Source organism: Camelina sativa, chromosome 17 (genome assembly GCF_030686135.1).
Source record: "Camelina sativa cultivar CO46 ecotype springtype chromosome 17, ASM3068613v1".
NCBI lineage: Eukaryota > Viridiplantae > Streptophyta > Magnoliopsida > Brassicales > Brassicaceae > Camelina > Camelina sativa.
Genome location: NC_141896.1, coordinates 16,756,942 through 16,775,777, shown reverse-complemented (window position 1 = coordinate 16,775,777; position 18,836 = coordinate 16,756,942). Strand labels below are relative to the sequence as shown.

General features: G+C 35.0%; 5 protein-coding genes and 1 long non-coding RNA gene across 8 annotated transcripts; 5 read left to right on the top strand and 1 right to left on the bottom strand.

Annotated features, from left to right (window-relative positions):
* The first annotated feature begins 297 nt into the window (after positions 1-297).
* LOC104756888 (uncharacterized) lies at positions 298-2,040 on the top strand. The gene is made up of 5 exons (XM_010479545.3): positions 298-422; positions 1,006-1,151; positions 1,237-1,346; positions 1,598-1,740; positions 1,834-2,040. Exons 2-5 carry the CDS (start codon positions 1,016-1,018, stop codon positions 1,874-1,876), a joined length of 432 nt encoding a protein of 143 aa, XP_010477847.1. The 5' UTR covers positions 298-422; positions 1,006-1,015; the 3' UTR covers positions 1,877-2,040.
* Positions 2,041-5,663: 3,623 nt separating this feature from the next.
* Positions 5,664-9,742, top strand: LOC104756887 (beta-glucosidase 40). 3 transcript variants are annotated; one of them, XM_010479544.3, is made up of 11 exons: positions 5,664-6,389; positions 7,262-7,387; positions 7,495-7,570; positions 7,730-7,801; positions 7,975-8,062; positions 8,142-8,397; positions 8,475-8,590; positions 8,664-8,887; positions 8,972-9,003; positions 9,088-9,190; positions 9,274-9,742. In XM_010479544.3, the coding sequence occupies exons 1-11, from the start codon at positions 6,237-6,239 to the stop codon at positions 9,558-9,560; spliced, it is 1,533 nt and encodes a 510-aa protein (XP_010477846.2). In that variant the 5' UTR covers positions 5,664-6,236; the 3' UTR covers positions 9,561-9,742. The 3 variants fall into 3 exon arrangements, with proteins under 3 accessions (XP_010477846.2, XP_087352372.1, XP_087352371.1); XM_087496246.1 differs by having other exon boundaries at positions 6,083-6,389; positions 7,262-7,328; XM_087496245.1 differs by lacking the exon at positions 7,262-7,387 and having other exon boundaries at positions 6,083-6,389.
* Positions 9,743-10,095: 353 nt separating this feature from the next.
* LOC104756886 (UDP-glucose 6-dehydrogenase 1) lies at positions 10,096-12,487 on the top strand. Its single transcript, XM_010479543.3, has 2 exons — positions 10,096-10,362; positions 10,843-12,487. The coding sequence occupies exon 2, from the start codon at positions 10,870-10,872 to the stop codon at positions 12,313-12,315; it is 1,446 nt and encodes a 481-aa protein (XP_010477845.1). The 5' UTR covers positions 10,096-10,362; positions 10,843-10,869; the 3' UTR covers positions 12,316-12,487.
* A 38-nt stretch (positions 12,488-12,525) lies between these two features.
* On the top strand, positions 12,526-15,553 carry LOC104756885 (uncharacterized). The gene is made up of 3 exons (XM_010479542.3): positions 12,526-13,402; positions 13,717-13,869; positions 13,982-15,553. Exons 2-3 carry the CDS (start codon positions 13,725-13,727, stop codon positions 15,289-15,291), a joined length of 1,455 nt encoding a protein of 484 aa, XP_010477844.1. The 5' UTR covers positions 12,526-13,402; positions 13,717-13,724; the 3' UTR covers positions 15,292-15,553.
* A 127-nt stretch (positions 15,554-15,680) lies between these two features.
* On the bottom strand, positions 15,681-16,188 carry LOC147923890 (uncharacterized). Its single transcript, XR_015587331.1, has 2 exons — positions 16,054-16,188; positions 15,681-15,957 (listed from the first exon to the last, which is right to left on the bottom strand). It is a non-coding gene; the product is annotated as an uncharacterized LOC147923890 (long non-coding RNA).
* Positions 16,189-16,236: 48 nt separating this feature from the next.
* LOC104741194 (uncharacterized) lies at positions 16,237-18,269 on the top strand. The gene is made up of 2 exons (XM_010461989.2): positions 16,237-16,610; positions 16,710-18,269. The coding sequence occupies exon 2, from the start codon at positions 16,729-16,731 to the stop codon at positions 17,983-17,985; it is 1,257 nt and encodes a 418-aa protein (XP_010460291.2). The 5' UTR covers positions 16,237-16,610; positions 16,710-16,728; the 3' UTR covers positions 17,986-18,269.
* Positions 18,270-18,836: the final 567 nt, after the last annotated feature.

The window sequence follows — 18,836 nt, the reverse complement described above, 5'->3', positions numbered from 1 at the left end:
AGCTAGATTTCTAGTTAATCTTTTTAAAATGTTGAAGCGTAGATAGATGACATGTACAACATATTTTAGTAGTAGTTGATTTTAATAACATGCTTTTTATATGGATAAAGATTACTTTTTTCAACTAAAATAGAGACTATGAGAAGAATACTACAATTGATGTAGTTGAGAGGGGAAGACAACAATTAACCTGGTAATAATGAATTAGTGTACAAATAAAGATTAATAGAAAAATTAACATCTTATCAATTTCATCATGGGGGTTCATACTTAAGAGAACCGAAGCCCGAGTCACATAATAATGGGCCGAGCCCATATTCTAATTTGCACGAGAGACTTTAACAAACAAATCTCTCTTTCTCTCTCTCACTCGGATGCTCTCGAGTCTCGATTGTTTAATCTGAAAGAAGAAGAATCTCAAGGTAAAGTTCTCGTCTTTGTAAATTTCCTTAGCTTCTCAATCTGTTTTCATGGTCTATTGTCTCAGTTGATAGAGTCTCCTTTGTGTTTTCTCCGATTGGTTTTGTTATTAGTTGGTCAAATTCTCTGTTTTTTTGTTTTGTTTTTAGCCTAGAAATTGAAAACTGGGGTTTGTGTTAGTTGCGCTACATCTTCAGCCTAGGATCATTGATTTACCATTTGAGATATCATCATGTGTTTGGACGCACTGATTCTATTTTGGGTTCCTCGTGTTTCAATAGTCAAAATGTTAAAGTACGCTTTTTTTTTTTAATCTGTAATCTTGTTTGTGTTTTGATCATCTAAATGGATCCATGCTTACTAAGTGTTTGATTAAATGCCTTAATAATTCTATATTTGGTTCCAGTATAGATTCCAAGTCACTTGTATTATTTGGCTTTAAATCTACATTGAATTTCCACTGGAGTTGTTTCAGGGTTTAGGGGGTTTAGGGTTTCATTTCCAGGGTTTACAAGTTGTGTGAGATGTTAAAACCCTTGAAATCTGATGGTGGTGGTAAGCTTAATCTTAGGTTGTTTCTTACAGTTTTAAGTAAATGGGGAAGGGTGACGCAAAAGCTGGTGGGAAGGGTAAAGGAAAGCAAGCAAGTGGCAGTGATGAAGCACCCGCCAAGGGTAAAGGCAAAGCAGGAAAAGCCGCTGATGGTCTCGGGACTTGCACTTATGTTAAAGGTTTGTTCCTTTTTCTATTCATTTCTGTGCCTACTTGAGCGCTTGTGGTTCCACAACATCGAACTGAGATGGCTTTATTATACAGCAAGACATGTTTTGTGCGAAAAGCAAGGCAAGATCAACGAGGCCTACAAAAAGTTGCAGGATGGTTGGTTGAGCAATGGAGACAAGGTTCCTCCTGCTGAATTTGCAAAGGTGAAATTCCTTCTTCTTCTTTTTATTACTTTGTCTATGGGATAAAAAACATCAATGTAAGATAGTTCAGATAGTATTGTTATTCCATCTCTAGCTGTGGCATCTGCTGAAAACCCATTTCAATACCTCATAGTTCATTGCTTTCTCGAGACCTATAAGTTTTATTTTCGGTTAGCTATACTTCTATAGATGTGTGTAATGAATGGTGGACAGAATCTGAACACGATTTTTTGTGCATGGAACTATCTCAGATAGCAGCAGAGTACTCGGAGTGCCCATCAGGGAAAAAAGGAGGAGATCTTGGATGGTTCCCTCGTGGAAAGATGGCAGGACCATTCCAAGATGTCGCCTTTAACACACCTGTTGGAGTCACCAGTGCACCCTTCAAATCAACGTATGCCCACATCCTATCTCTTCTTTCTTCAATCTGAATTTTGCTTATATATTAGTGTATGATGAATATGAGTGTACGGCAATTGCATTGTAGGCACGGATATCACATTATCTTATCAGAGGGAAGGAAGAACTGACAGAACTCTTCTCTGCTACTCTTTATGGAAGTTGCTACTGTAACCTAAAAAAAACACAGCCTTTGTTGGCCGAAATGGTTTTACAAATTGTTAAAAAGTCTTCTCAGTTGAATAATGAATTGTTCCAAAGGCTATAATATATGTCGGTGTTGAATTCTGAATAAGTCATATCTCAACTCTGATATTAGTAGCTCGTCGTTAGATACTTTGGCTTTGGGAAAGTCAGAGTTTGCCATTTTGGTTTCTAAGCTTCTGAACGTGGACGAGGCTTAGAGAGGTTTGCTAACATCGCAAGAAATCGTTTCTAAATAAACAATGGTCATACATGTGAACACACAAGTGTGTAAACGGATATCGTAAATGCATATGAAAAAGAAGAACAGAGGAAAGAGACGAGTGTAGTGTGCGTTGTTGACTTGTTACTTGGTAGTGTGAATCTAGCAAACGCATATAATCCTATGATTGATATGATAATTGCCCAAACCCCCAATCCTCCATCCACTTTTTATTAAAGAAACAATAAATATTGAGATTTGTTGTCGCGTAACCAAATTTCAAACACAAGCAATGACTTCACGAGCTAATAGTTCCCACTTCCCACTTGTGTGGCTTCTTCTTCTTCCTTGATTAGTCCGATGAAATCATACTTATATCATAAGTATTAGACTACAACAACCTTATTCATTCCAGAAGAAAATTTGTTTGTGAGGAATATATTGAATAAAAAAGGATTTGGTGTAGAGAATAAAATCCGAATATAAATACTTTTGGACAAAGCAAATGGGAACACAAGACTTTATATATACTGTAACCGCAATCCGCAAACAGTGAGGATGACTGCAAAATTAAAATTTATTAACGTGTAATACTGTGAAAATATACAAAAACAATCATGTGTATGATGTATTCTTCTAATATTTACGTACAAACAATTATACCTAAGAACATTCAACAGTGTAGATTAAAGTTGCTAAAAGTTCGAGTTTATCACAAACTTTCACAAGTCTATTTGGGTTATCTACTAACAAAAGCAACAAATCCCTCTTTGATAAAAGAAAAAAAAAAAAAGCAAATTAAAATGTAAAATTTGTAAAGAAAAACGAGAACACGGCAAAAATTACTAACGTGTTTTAATTAAACAGAAACACCAAGATATATACGTTGCATCAGAAGTGGATAATTGTGCAAAACTCCCCATATGTACATAGCTACATTGTGTATCAAACCAAAATAATAACTCGATACGTGACATACGCCTCAAACATGAGAACCTAAAAATAAGCAACTAATGGGAGACACGAGCCACAATAATTCCCACTAGTGAACTTCTATATTTTATTAACTAAAAATTAATCAAATTAATCTCCTACTTAACCACGTACGTACGCACACGTATATAACCAACAAGTATTACATAACACATGACTTTAGATTTGGAAAAGGAAAAATTCGTGTACGTAGAAAAAATTGAAATGTTTTTCTCTTAAAAGGAAATGTTTTTGTTCCATTACGTTTGAGATCTACGAACCAGTGAGCAACAACGACGGTGTACACGGAAATATTGTTGAGTTATTCTTACCAATAGACAGACAACATCTAGACAATGGTGATTTACTTTACTATTAAGTTAAAGAACATAATGAACATATTTTAGCCATAAGTCTTTGAAAATAATATATCTTAGCCATAAGTCTTTACATAATATTATGATAGTCAGTCAAGTCAACACCTATCTTTTCTTTTTAATGTTTTAATAAAATAATACATGTCCTTAAAGTTGACCCAAAAAAATTAGATATCCTACCAAGCAACTATGTTTAAGATCTTAACAAAATAAATAATAATAAACTATAAAAAAATATTTTTCAATTGGATTACTTTGATGTACTACACGTATTAAAAAAAAATTGAATCTTTTAAATAAATAAAAAATATCTTATGAGATTAAATTTATAAAATATTTCAAATTTGCTAGTTTTGTTGCTTTAAGTTGGTTGATAAAATAACAAATGAATTAAAAGCTAATGAGTTGATCACATTTTATCTACTTGTTGTGTTTTATTTTTCAATTGTCTTCCATTTTTTCTAGCAATAGTGTGATTTATATTATTATTATTGTTTTATTGTCATCTTTTCCATTCGCATTAAACCAAAGATTAACTAGGATGCTAAGAGAACTCTTTGGAAAAAGCAAATGGGAACAAAAATTATATAATAGGGGGAGCCACATTTTCACATTATCTCACACGATAACACAACGCTCCAATCTCACGATCCCATGATGATCTCTCTTGTCTTAAAGCATAAACACATTAGTTTTGTTTTCTTTTGTTTTATAAACACATTATATTCGGAAAAGCAAAATTCTATTTATGGATTTTTTTCGTTCTCTACCTTCGGAATTTGGATGTAAATCTACCAATCGAAGAGCAAATACATACTACGGTTTTAAAATAGTTTTACTGTAGTTATTGTTTTTTATATTATCGAGTTAACTAATGTGGTAAGTGATTAAATGTTCACTTTCTCATGACTTCAATAATAATTGATATACTAGGTTTTAACACGGTGTTATATTTTTATAATCAATGATTAAAAATAAAATTATTAACTTTCAAAGAATTTAATATCAATTATCATAGGATCGAACCAATCTAAGTGAGTTAATATATAATTTAATTGTTGGTTATACTTCATATTTATACAATTATACTAAAGGAAAAATTAAGAAATATTTGATTTCAAGGGATATAGGTAGTACACCCGCGCTTTACGCAGGATTAATTGTTATTTTTTTTTGTTATTTTTATAATTGATTATTTAACATTAGGCTATGCGGTCTCCAAGAACCACTCTTGCCCCCTTCGGGATGCACGCCAAGCTTTCGGGCTAGTGGGCTAGTCAGGGCCCACTGGGCTTTGGATACCTGGATTATCAAAAAAAAAAAGATTTTAAAATCATTTAAGTGAAAATCTATCATGTTCTTTTTAAAAATTTTGTCAATATTTGATCAACTAAAAAGCCTAAGTGCCTTTTTTAGCATTGTCAAAATAAATATTTAAATATAAAATATTGAATTACAAATGTAATGATTTGGATAATAAAAAAATATGTGTGATAACAATAACCAATTGAGTCATTTATATATTAATTTTTGATATATATATTAATCTTACTGATGAAGATGTTATTAATATTAAATTGATTTTGTGATTTGCACAATTTAATAAAATTTGTTGGGAATTAAATCATGGTAAATTAATGTAAATAATGTGGAAGGTAAGAGTTAAAACTCAAATTGGCTTTAGAGCTCTATAATACTGCTCTATAATACTGACACATCAGTTTTTTGGCCAAAATGTTTTCCTATTAATATATAGGGGATTTTTTAGAAAACATTATTGTAATTGAATTAATGTAATAAACACCAAGCAAAATATCTAAGATACCACTAACCAAAAAAAGGAATAATCATTTTTTTTTTTGAATAATTGTTACAATGGTTTTAGGGAAGTTTAGGATTTTTGTTCTTGATATGGTTCTTAAAGTGATAATTTTGTTTTTAAAAAAATAAAAGAAAACAGAAAGTAATAGTAGAAATATTTTAGGAATTTTCTGTTTTAGTTATTGGTTAATTTTCCAGAATTTTAGGGATTAATGTTATAAATAACTTTTAAATAAGTAAAACTAAAATGGTAGAACACAAAATGTACTTCAAAAATGTTAATATAGATATATATAACATTCATATATATATATATATATATATTAGATATCCTAACATGTTGAAGATTTTAATTCATAACAAAGCAAAATAATAAGAAAATAGAACTGATTTTAGTTATAAAAAAAACTTAGCTTTTGCACATAAAAAAAAAAAAATAATAATAAAAAAATTAGCAAAAAATCAATGTGATATAGGTACCTATTTAAAAGTTGACAAGATTCAATGCTTATAGGGAGAGTGATCTAATTTTGATTCGATCGAAACAATTTACATCAATATGATCCATTTCACTTGATTGATTGATAATGTATACTTCAATTTACTTCTAGAAATGTTTTTTTCTTCCTAATTGTTTTTTTTGCAACGGTGGTTATCAATCAAATTATAATTTGTTTATTTTTTTAGTTAAAGATCCGAAGATTTTCATAACTCTTTTCTTTCCCCTCTCCTATATATAGCAGTAGTCCTTACATAGCTTTATTTCTCACTTGCACTCCTCTTTTTCTTTCTTTTCTCTTCTCGTTGGTCTCTCTCTTACTTCTTTCTTATTTATCCAAAACAGTTTCCTTCCATCTCCACATACAAAATATATAGGTGACTGGCCGGAGAAGAAAACATATTGAAGGAAGAGATATGGCCCCAAGTAGATCCATCATGGTGATACCAAAGATGATGATGATGGTAATGATGATGTTGTTGATGCATAAGACATGTATCTGTGCGGACATTTCCAGAGGCAGTTTTCCAAAGGGCTTTGTCTTTGGAACTGCTTCTTCTGCTTTTCAGGTCCCCCCTCTCCTCTCTTCCACTCTCTCCACTTTTTTTTTCTTTGTTTTCCATTAATTTTAGTTTAAAGTTATGTATCGTTTCCTTTTAAGTTTTAACGAAAACTGAAAAACAAAATTAAATATTCAGCACTTAGGTCACATCAGAATATATAAAAGATCACATGTGATATGTTTTTATTCTCCCTATATCAAAAACTTTTCTTTAAAAAACAAGAAAAAGCAAAATCCCACATCTTCTCTTGTAGTTGGAGAACCAATTAAGACTAAAACTTTAATTTTATATAATGGAGTAATAGTGTAATACAATGCAGTCATCATATCTGAAAATGTATATTTTATGTCAAAATTATACAGAAGCGTGTGTGTTGAATGTGTTTTTTGTTTTCTTATAAGTTCTGGTCCATATGAATTTGATAAACAAACGAGTGCATGACGCGTAAACCAGGCCATGCTTATGTTCATCAATCACGGGTAGCCAATAGTTACTCCTATCTTCTTGTGGTTTCGGTTTTTCCAAATTTTAGGTTTTTTTCCAAAAACATATTAGCTTTTTTTTTTTCAAACAACGACCCATTCTTTTGCACATTTTTACAATCTTCACCTTTATCTTTATTTTTCTTCTTTTTATTTTCCAATTCCATTATCACCAAAGTCAAGTTGAAATCAAAGTCTTTCGGTCTCTCACCTAACCAAGCACACCCAATTAATGTTTCGGACACCTTTTTTTTTTTTCCTGGCTGGAATTTGAGCTGAGTTGTTACTTGTTAAAATACCTGAATTGAATATGCAAATACTAGTATTAGCTAGTATGAAGTATAGATGAACGACCTATGTTATAATAAAATTTAATGAAATCAATAATGACTGCAGCACGAAGGAGCAGTGAAGGCAGATGGCAGAGGTCCTACGATATGGGACACATTCTCCCACACTTTTGGTAAAATCACCGATTTTAGCAATGCTGATGTTGCTGTTGATCAGTACCATCGTTACGAAGTTAATATCCCCAACAAATTTAATTAACCAAATCATCAATCATTTTTTACATTTCCAAATTTTTAATAAATGAGGTTTTGATTAATTGAAAATTATGGTGAGGGCAGGAAGATGTACAACTTATGAAGAACATGGGAATGGATGCTTACAGATTCTCCATTTCTTGGTCCCGCATCTTTCCAAGTATGTTTTTTTTTTTTTTTTCTAATTTTGTTGTGTTTGTTTTGTTTTAGAATCTACTTTACATTGAGTAATGTAATGTTACTATACAAGTACGAAATATGAAATCTTTAAAAACTCAAAGCGTGATGATATATAATACTATGTATGTATGGTTTACAGATGGCACGGGACAAATAAACGAAGCTGGAATCGATCACTACAACAAACTCATAGATGCTTTACTTGCTAAAGGTATTTATTTTTTATTTTCCTGTTGCATGATTTTGAGGGGTCTTAATAAGTCTTATAATAATCTCAAATTCTACGGTAGTCATCTATTTATATACGAATATCATGTTTTTAAAAAACTATCTAATTGTGGTTTGTCTGAGTTCCACTTGTAATATAAACAAATATAATTGTAGGGATCGAGCCGTACGTGACTCTGTACCATTGGGACCTTCCTCAGGCACTCCATGATGAATATTTCGGTTGGCTAAGCCCACAAATCACGTAACGATCCATACTAAAACATTCAATAAAACTATTACATAGCTAAAGAAACTAATTTCACAAGGCAATATTTTTGTAGAAATGATTTTGCAGCGTATGCTGAGGTTTGTTTCCAGAGATTTGGAGATAGAGTGAAGCACTGGCTTACATTCAACGAACCACACACATTCGCGATACAAGGCTATGACGTTGGCCTACAAGCTCCTGGCCGTTGCAGCATTCTTTTTAAGCTCACTTGTCGTTCAGGAAACTCATCCACTGAACCTTACATCGTCGGTCACAATGTTCTTCTCACTCACGCCACCGTATCCGATATCTACAGGAAAAAGTATAAGGTAAGACATTACTATATTGGAAACAAACATGACGTTAATTAGATGTAGTTTTGATGTATATATAATATTATGATTAGGCAAAACAAGGAGGTTCGTTAGGGATAGCATTTGATGTAATGTGGTTCGAACCGGAGTCAAACAAGACAGAGGACATTGAAGCTGCACAAAGAGCTCAAGACTTTCAACTTGGCTGGTAAATGACTAATTATTGTGTTCCATAATCTATATTAAGTGACAAGTTATATATCTAATATGATCTTGATTAGGTTTTTGGATCCGTTGATGTTTGGGGATTACCCGAGTTCGATGAGAAGCAGAGTCGGAAGCAGATTACCATTGTTTACGAAATCTCAGTCTGCTTTGGTGAAGGGTTCTCTAGATTATGTAGGGATTAATCACTACACAACGTACTACGCAAGGCACAACAACACTAATCTCATCGGCACGCTTCTACACGACGCCATTTCTGACTCTGGAACCGTCACTCTACGTAAATACTTATACTTCTCTCTCACGTAAACCCTAGTCATGAAAATCTGATAATAATTCATCTTCTTTTGCTGTAAAATTTCAGCGTTCAAGGGTTTAAGCGCAATTGGAGATAGGGTAAGAAACGTTTCTGACTCGTACTTAGTTATTCAAATTCAAAACTTTCTAAACTTGTAATATTTTTGTTGATGTCGTGAACAGGCAAATTCGATATGGTTGTACATAGTGCCTAGAGGGATGAGAAGCTTGATGAATTACATCAAACATAGATATGGAAACCCTCCAGTCTTTATCACTGAAAACGGTAATTAAGGAAAAACACACATATTTGAAACTCCCTAGACAAGAAAGAGAATTTGAAAATATTGTAATGTTTGTTTTGTGTAGGAATGGACGACTCAAACAATTTTCTAATCTCAAGAAAAGATGCTCTCAAAGATGCAAAAAGAATCAAATACCATCATGATTATCTCTCAAACTTACAAGCTTCTATAACAGAGGATGGATGCAATGTGAAAGGGTACTTTGTATGGTCGCTATTGGACAATTGGGAATGGGCAGCAGGTTACAGCTCAAGGTTTGGTCTCTACTTCGTTGATTATGGAGACAACCTCAAGAGATACCCTAAGGACTCTGTTCAATGGTTCACTTCTTTCTTGAACTCCACTTCTTGATGATTTCCATATATATCGCAGCATAATGTATACAAAAAGTTCTGATTTAGTTATGAATTTCAGTTTAGAAAAATATAGTATTTAAAACAAGACTTGTACTCTAGTGGTTTTTATATTTTTGTCGATACATTATCATACGGTTTGGAATCTTCAAATTATATTGTTTGACAAAAACAAGAAAAGCACAAAAACATCATTGGAAGTTACTTGTCATCCATCTATTCAAAAAGACATGTCTAAAGCAAACGTTCATGATTATCATCTAAGTTGGTAAAAACAAAATATATTACCCTTCGGTGTATATCTTCAATTAGCTACTATATATATGCAAAGATAATACCGTATTTAACTCATCTTTATAATGATAATGATAATCCCACTCAAGCAAAATCCATTTGGTTGCCAATTTAGCTTAGTGTTACAATTATAAAAGCAAGAGATAAGTCTACAAGAGTGAATCTTAATCCCAAAAAAAGGTTTAATTAAACGTCTTACTTATCTTTTGGTAAGTAAAATTTGTTAACCAAAATTATTTAAGTAGGGATCTATAAATAATTGAACCCACAACAAAGAAAAAAAAAAAAAGCGTGTGGGGATTATCTTGAGAGCGCAATAAATAAAAAGGTAGAAATGTGCAAGTCAAGTGGGTGAGACAGAGCAGAGATACAGAGAGAGCAGCGTATTTATTTTACAATCTTCTTCTCCTCATTCCTTCCTTCGTCTTCGCCGCTACAGTCTCTCTTTTTTGCTTTCTCTCTCTCTCATTCTTCACCGCAACAACAAGCCCCAACTCTCTCTCAAGGTAAATTTCTGAATTTTGATCTCTCCTTCGTAAATGTATCGTCTTTTTAGATCATCCTCTGTTTCGAAAGATGAGATTTTTTTTTTCGTTTTTGTCGGTCGTTCTCGCTCACGCGTTTATATCGAAGATGGGTTTGTTTTTGTTTTGTTCTTAGATCGTACAAACCAAAGATTGTGTTTTTATATGTTTGTTGTGATCACAAGAACCAGATTGATCCCAAGTGCATTGCTTTATATTTTCCAAACGTTATCTGAAATATGTTTTTTTTGAAATATATCATAGATCTAAGCTTACAAGGTGTTTATATAACTTTATTATGATTGGTTAATCTACTGGAGTAATTACATCAGTATCTGTTGTTGCCATCATCGACTTGTAGCTGTTGGAGCAATTGTTACATTGTTGTTTCTATTAAAGGTTTCGTCTTTTGTATAATTGACTAATTTCAACTCTCGTCGACTGTATATCATGGCTTTGTAGTGTCAGGAGAAGTTTTGAAATTCAGAGATGGTGAAGATATGTTGCATTGGGGCTGGCTACGTGGGTGGTCCGACCATGGCAGTGATGGCTCTCAAGTGTCCTGAGATTGAAGTAGCTGTTGTGGATATCTCTGAACCAAGGATCAATGCTTGGAACAGTGATCGGCTTCCTATTTACGAGCCAGGCTTGGACGATGTGGTGAAACAATGCAGAGGGAAAAACCTCTTCTTTAGCACAGATGTGGAGAAACATGTCTTTGAGAGTGACATTGTGTTTGTCTCAGTCAACACGCCAACTAAAACACAAGGTCTTGGTGCTGGCAAAGCTGCTGATCTTACTTACTGGGAGAGTGCTGCTCGGATGATCGCTGATGTCTCCAAATCTAGCAAGATCGTTGTTGAGAAATCCACGGTTCCTGTGAGAACAGCAGAAGCTATCGAGAAGATACTGATACATAACAGCAAAGGCATTGAGTTTCAGATTCTCTCTAACCCGGAGTTTCTTGCGGAGGGTACTGCAATTAAGGACCTTTATAATCCTGACCGTGTGCTAATTGGTGGTAGGGATACAGCTGCTGGGCAAAAGGCTATTGAAGCTTTGAAAGCTGTTTATGCTCATTGGGTTCCAGTGGAACAGATCATTTGCACAAACCTCTGGTCTGCTGAGCTCTCTAAGCTTGCAGCAAATGCGTTCTTGGCTCAGAGGATATCATCTGTCAATGCCATGTCAGCTCTATGTGAGGCAACCGGTGCTGATGTCACACAAGTTGCGCATGCCGTGGGTACAGATTCTAGAATTGGTCCCAAGTTCTTGAATGCTAGTGTTGGTTTTGGTGGATCATGTTTCCAAAAGGACATCTTAAATCTTATCTATATCTGTGAGTGCAACGGCTTGCCTGAAGCAGCTAATTACTGGAAACAAGTCATTAAGGTGAACGACTATCAGAAAATCCGTTTTGCAAACCGGGTTGTTTCTTCAATGTTTAACACAGTCTCAGGCAAGAAAATCGCCATCCTAGGTTTTGCTTTCAAGAAGGACACAGGTGACACGAGAGAGACTCCAGCCATTGATGTTTGCAACAGATTAGTTGCTGACAAGGCCAAGCTGAGGATATACGACCCACAAGTCCTTGAAGAACAGATCAGAAAAGATCTTTCCATGGCTAGGTTTGACTGGGACCACGCGGTTCCTCTCCAGCAGATTAAAGCTGAAGGTATCTCAGAGCAAGTAGAAGTTGTCTCAGATGCTTACGAAGCAACAAAAGATGCGCACGGCCTTTGTGTCTTAACCGAGTGGGATGAGTTCAAATCCTTGGACTTCAAGAAGATCTTTGACCATATGCAGAAACCTGCTTTTGTGTTCGATGGTAGAAACGTCGTTGATGCAGTGAAGCTGCGTGAGATTGGGTTTATCGTATACTCTATTGGTAAACCACTTGATTCATGGCTCAAGGACATGCCTGCTGTGGCATGAATGTGCCCAAACTTGGACCAAACTATTATGTCATTTCTATAGTTATAAACTTATAATATAGTATTAAGATTCGTTTTAATATCTGATTCTCTCATTGTTACCAAGCTGAAACAAATGATATGTATCTGCTGATTCTGAATCTCCCTAAGTTGGAATAGAATATGAATTAAAATATTATTATATCTTTCAATTTATGCGTTAACCATGATTAGACTAATTAATATATGGTAAATATCTCCAACAAAATCGGAGTTTAATTGTGGCATCGAAAAGAATTAGGGAATAATGTGTAAATATTACAAAACCATAAGGACTAGATTGAAAAATGTACTGCTTTTAAATTTGGGGTCCAGCTTGATTTTAGGGATTTTTGCGGGTCAAATTTGAATTGTTTTAAAAAATAGATCCACGAAACCGTATCCACTTTTTTCGATATTATCTCCTCTCGTCTTCTTCCCCAAATTTTGTTCATCGTAAATTCATAAATTTTTATCCTTTTTTTTTTTAAACTGGGAATTTTTCAATTAATCTTGCAATTGATCTGTATATTCATCTTATTCTCGTTTCCCTCTATCTATTGGTACCAATTTTGTTCTATTTCGTTTGTCAGAAAAAAATCTAGGGTTAGGGTTGTTCATCTCGTCTCTAGTTGTTTAATATCTCGATTCATCGTTTCATTTCGTTATTTACATCTATTTTTATAAATACCCCTATTGAATTTGATGTCAATTTCATGTTTTTAGTCTCCGATTAAGATCTAGGGTTCATAGTTTCCGATTTACCGCAGGGCTTCCTAGATCTATAAATTATTAGAGGGCTTTCTCTTGATTTGTATAGATTTTGTCAATTCTTATCCATTCAACACCTGCTTTGGTTAATTTTTTTGGGTAGGCCGGATTCTGGGGTTTAGGGTTTTTTCTGATTTGGGGATTTTCGATTTTTTATCTAGCTTAAGCTTCTAAACGCCTAAAATTCCTATTGGCTATCCCTAGTTTATCGTATTGATTCTTCTGGTGAAGTTCTAGTTTGGTTCTATCCTTTGTGGTGTTGGCCTGAAACCTTATCCGAGCTTTACCCCTTTAGAAAGGTAAATAACATTCATGTTAACTGGACATTAATTCTTGTTTGAACTGGACATTAAGTCTTATTTAGCGTTAGTAATTGTGTTAGTTTGTTGTTGTGGTGTTGCATGTCTGTTAAAGTGTATCATGCTAATGTAGTAATGTATAGTTATTGTCTCAAGGAGAAAGAACTTAGATAGTGAGCCATCCTACATAAGGATTGTCCAAATGCGCATGTTGTTGATCTACTGTTTCATTTATAAGGATTCATGGTGTGAATTCTATGTTCATTTTCTTATTCTTTCTTAGAGTTTACTGCAATTTATCACCCATTATGCAGGTCGAAAAATGGGATTCAAGCGCCCTTTTGAAGATGAGAAATTTCATGAGCTCCCGCTCAAACATTCTAGACAGCTTGGCTATGCTGATAAGTCAACTCAGTTTGAAGAAGTTGGTCCTCGCCATGCTGTTTTCCAGAAACCTGTTGCCATGGGTAAATATTATGTGTAATTAATAACTTCTTCGCAGGATTTACTCTTGTTTTGAAAGAATAAACCTGCTTATGTTATTTGCTGTCTCTTTTGAATGGGGTTACTGGACAATAGTGAATGAGGGAAATCTATGTAAGTCACAAGGCTGTGAATCATCTAATGGTGATATGTTTGATGAAGAGTCCAATTTTGTTTACCCCAGTCATGACATGGATGATACTCTTTCATGGGTTACAAACGGTTGTGGTGGAAGAGAAGCAACGTACTCTCCCCATTCTGGAAAGTATTTCGAGCTGGATGTACCTCCAAGAGTGTTTGCTCCTGTTGCGACTTTCTATTCTTTTCTCATGGATCAACCTGCCAGAAAGCAAGTGCCCGTCGGACCAGGTTTTCAAGCCGAAATTCCTGAATGGGAAGGTAGTCAGACTGGGTGTATAGAACCCACAGGCATGTCGGTTCAAAATCACATTATTGAACGTGCTGATGGTCAGAAGCTGTGTGGTACGTGTGTTGTTCCCATGCCTGCTTTGAATACATCTGCACATATGGATGACATAGTAGGGAAGGGTAGAAAGTTCTGTGTCTGCCAGGATAGGGGTTCTGTCAGGTGTGTGTGTCAACACATCCAAGAAGCTAGAGAAGAATTAGTTAAGACGTTTGGAATTGAGAGATTTAAAGACCTGGGCTTATGTGATATGGGGGAAGAAGTTGCATGGAACTGGAGTGATGAAGATGCACAACTTTTTCATGAGGTTGTTTATTCCAATCCTGTTACATCAGGTCGGAACTTTTGGAAGCACTTGGAAGCTGCATTTTGTTCCCGAACTCAGAAAGAGATAGTTAGCTTCTACTTTAATGTTTTTGTCCTTCGAAGAAGAGCCATCCAGAACAGAACTTTTATATTGGACATTGATAGCGATGATGATGAGTGGCATGGATGCTATGGTGGCTCTTCGGGTGCTCGATATGATGAAGAAGATTCTGCTATCGAGTCTCCTTTTCATCAAGGGACTGAGAAAGTGTATCCACTCCAGCATGAAGAGGGTGAAGAAGATGCCAGTAATAGCAGCAAAGATGATGCCTATGTTGATACTAGAGAAAGTGGCACTGGACTGTATGATGAGCACACGATGAATTCAAAGGTTAAATATACGGATATAATTTCTGGGAACAATGTGGAGAGATTCAACGGGGAAGATGACTTGTGCATTTCCTTTGAACTTGCACATGATGCAGTCAACTGTGCAAAGAAAGATGAGACTGTTCCGGGAGAGCATCAGAAGAGTACTGATGACGCTAAAGTTCGGGATTCTACGAAGTGCACAGATGTTTTAAGAAATGGCAGAAACCTTCAACCAACCCAGAGCATCATGGAGGAGATATTAGGTCATGGATCCTGGGAAAACAAGGCAAGAAACAAGTGAAGAAGCAACATCACTCTCAACAACTTGCAGAATCCTGGGAGAGATATTGGGGTTTATGGGGTCCTCCTACAAAAATGTTCCTATTTAGAAGTAGAGAGAGAGAGAGAGAGAGAGAGAGAGAGAGACTTGTAGACTTGAGATTTTTTTCAGCCTTTGTTTCTCATGTGGAGTTTTGTGAATGGGCTGTTGTTCCACTTTTCTTGGGACCCTCTTGCTCAAAATTCTTACTTAGAATGTCAGATTCTCTCTGATTTGCAGGAAAGATCTTCTCTTCATTGATCTTTAAATTATCTACATGAAAGTTTGAAGGCAAAGTTTTGCTTTTGCCTTAAGAAACCATCATCACAGTTGTTTGTCAGTAACCCCAAAAAAAAAGAAGAAAAAAACACTTTTGAACATGTAGAGGAGATTAATTAAAAAAAATATAACCTTGTACAAGGAATAAAAGAAAAAGATCTTCATTGTTAAACACAAAAAAAGGAAACAAACATCACAAAATTCAATGCCAAAGTTTGTTGCTTTAGAATAGGAGAATATGTGGGCAGAGCCAATTATGGCTATCTCAAAGACAACGTTTAAAGGCTTTTGTTGTGTGACTTGTGTGAGGTGTTTGTTTGGACGTCGAGAAGTCTCTGTTTGGCCCCATGGTTTGTTATACCCACTAACCTGAATAAGAGAGTGTCCTAATTCAACAACAGTCTACAAGATTATTCAATAAGGCAAAAAATCTTTGATAGCCAAAAAAAAGAATTGAAACTTTACCGTAAATGTGTGATCTTTTTGAAATATGAGGAATGAAGTTAATAATAACAGATCTAGACCGTCCAATAGCTTCTTCTCTCCTTTATTTTCATATCTTTTGTTTTGATTTCCATGCATGAATTGAACAACACATACACACCGGGAGAGATGGAGAAAGAGAGAGAAAAGAGAAGAAGATAGTGTGTTTTGTTTGTTGAGTAGGAGGAAGGAATAGATCCAAAAATGCAGCTGACCTTTTGATTACTCGTGTTAGTAACAACACTTCTCTTTTCTTTTTTTCTTTTTTTTCTTTTTTCCTCCCAAACAAACAAACAAAAATTAAAAAAATCAAAACTTTAAAGAGGATACTACAGTGGAAATTACACAAAAAAAAAAAGCTTCTCCCCTGTTATCTTAGCTTGAAGGTCGGATCTTGTACTAAACTGTCACATCCCTAATTCTGTTGACAAAGAAAGATTCAAACTTGCCTGCTTCTTTCTCTCTGTAGCATTTGGGGAATTTTACAGTTTTTTGTCGGTTTGTGCAGCATTAGTTGTTTCAGAGATATTGATTTTGAGGTAAAGCTCACTCATTCAGGATTTTAGAATAGAAAAAAAAAATGGGTTCTTTTGAAATAGCCTTTTTGTGATTTCTTGCTTTGTTTTGTGTTTGATCAGTTGTCTAAGAGAAGAAGATATGGATGAAGGGAAAGAGAAGAAGTTTGTGTGTAAGTTCTGTTACAAGACGTTTCCTTCTGGGAAAGCACTCGGTGGTCACATTAGGATCCACTCGAACGAGAATTCAGTTGATTCAGATCGTTACAATCGCGTCAAGAAGAAGAAGAGGTTGGTGGATCAGAGAGAGAAGCAAGTTTGTTGCAAGAGATGTCGTAAAAAGTTTGTTTCTTTGAAAGCTCTTAGAGCTCACATGGTTTGTCACTGTGAGGGAGAGAAGATGTTGCAGGGTAGCCAATCTGATACTGATGAGTCTGAGACTTCCTCAGCTCCTTTGAGGAAAAGGTCCAGGAGGGTGATGATGGCTCATAAACATAAACAACAGTTTTTTTGCAAGATATGTGATAAAGGGTTTGCTTCTTTGAAAGCTATTAGCGCTCACATGGCTTGTCACTCTGAGGGAGAGAAGATGTTGATTGATGATAGCCAATCTGATGATACTGACTCTGAGACTTCCTCAGCTCTTAAAAGGTCCAAGAGAGTGATGAGAAGATTAAATTCAGAATCTTTTAGTAATGAGAGCTTGTCTTTTGATTCTGATATAGACCAAGAAGTTGGAGAGGGGGCTTATTTGTTGATGGTGTTGTCAAGAGGTTCTAGTTTCAAGAAAAGATGTAACTTTGTGATGAACTCTCTGGGTGAGTCATCTGAAAACAACTCTGGGGTTGTTGAGACTAAGTCATCTTCAGGAGAGGAGCTGAAGATCTTAAATGTGAAGAGTCAAGTTATAGAGACAGATGATCAGTTGAGATCTGCTGATGATAATGGTGTTAGTCTCTGTGATTCAGATGGCTCTGATTCTGATTACTTCATGAATGGTCCAAAGAAGTCGGATTCAGACATTTCAGTTGAGGGATCTCTTAGGAACACATTGCACAGGTTCAGGAATAGTGGTAAGAAAGGATCACTGTATGAGCTGAGCAAAAGCAAAAGGGACTTGTGTTCTTATGAAACTGATTCAGGTGCAGACACAAACAGAAAGATTCATAGGTACAGAGATAGTAAATCTCCAGTGGTAAAGAAAGCAGGTGGTGAAAAGAAGACAAGTCACGAGTGCCCAATTTGCTTCAGGGTGTTCAAATCAGGCCAAGCTTTAGGTGGTCACAAGAGATCACATTCTTATGAGAATCAAGAACACAACCAAGTATCTGAAATCCGTAACCAAATTAATCTCAATGCTCCTGCTTCATATATTGATCAATGGAATAAGAGAACCTGAAACTAGAACTCATCAGGCTTATTCTGTTCTCTCAGGTGTTTGTTTCCCCCCTCGTTTTTGCTTGTTTCCTTGCTCCACATTTAAAAAATTGCTCAAAGTTTGGAAGATAGCTAGATCAAGAAGTATTTTTTGATTTGTTCATATAAAGCTATTCATCAGTTAGAGCCAATTCTTTGCTTTTATGAATTCATCAAGTGTTGGATGTATATATCTTCAGCTTTCTAGGGACCTTTCCTGTTTCTTACAATTAACTGAGAGCTTCATTCTTCTTGTCTACAAAGAAAGCTGTCACCTTAAAGTTTTCAATTTTTTTCCAGCTTTCACCTATAAGGCCTTCCCCTGTATTCATTCATTCATAGTCATGACAAAAAGATGCGTCGTCTCTTGCTTTTATGATGATGTTTTGATTTTAACAACAACAACAAAAAGATTTATGTTCATGTGTTTAATAAGATGTTGATTAAATTGAAAGGAGGAAAAAACAAAATAAATAAATAGAAAACCCAAAACATTTTTGAAGACCAAATATGGTATTTTTACTAATATTATAACACTTGTGGTTTACTAGCTAGTTAGGGAATCAGATAAGATTCTTGTTGGGCTTGTTTATGGCCTCACCCCATTGAAGCCAAGTAAAGACCCAAGAGATAGCTTGTGACTCACGAAACAACTCAAAAACACGTTCTCTTGTAGCATTTTGGGGGGAATTTTACAGTTTTGTCGGTTTGTGCGAGCATTCTTGTTCAAAGATTTTGATTTGAGGCAAGCCCATTCAGTATTACTTTTTCAAAAGGTTCTTTTGAAAGCATTTCGTAAAGAAACCTCTTTTTCTTGATTCTTGCTTCTTTTGT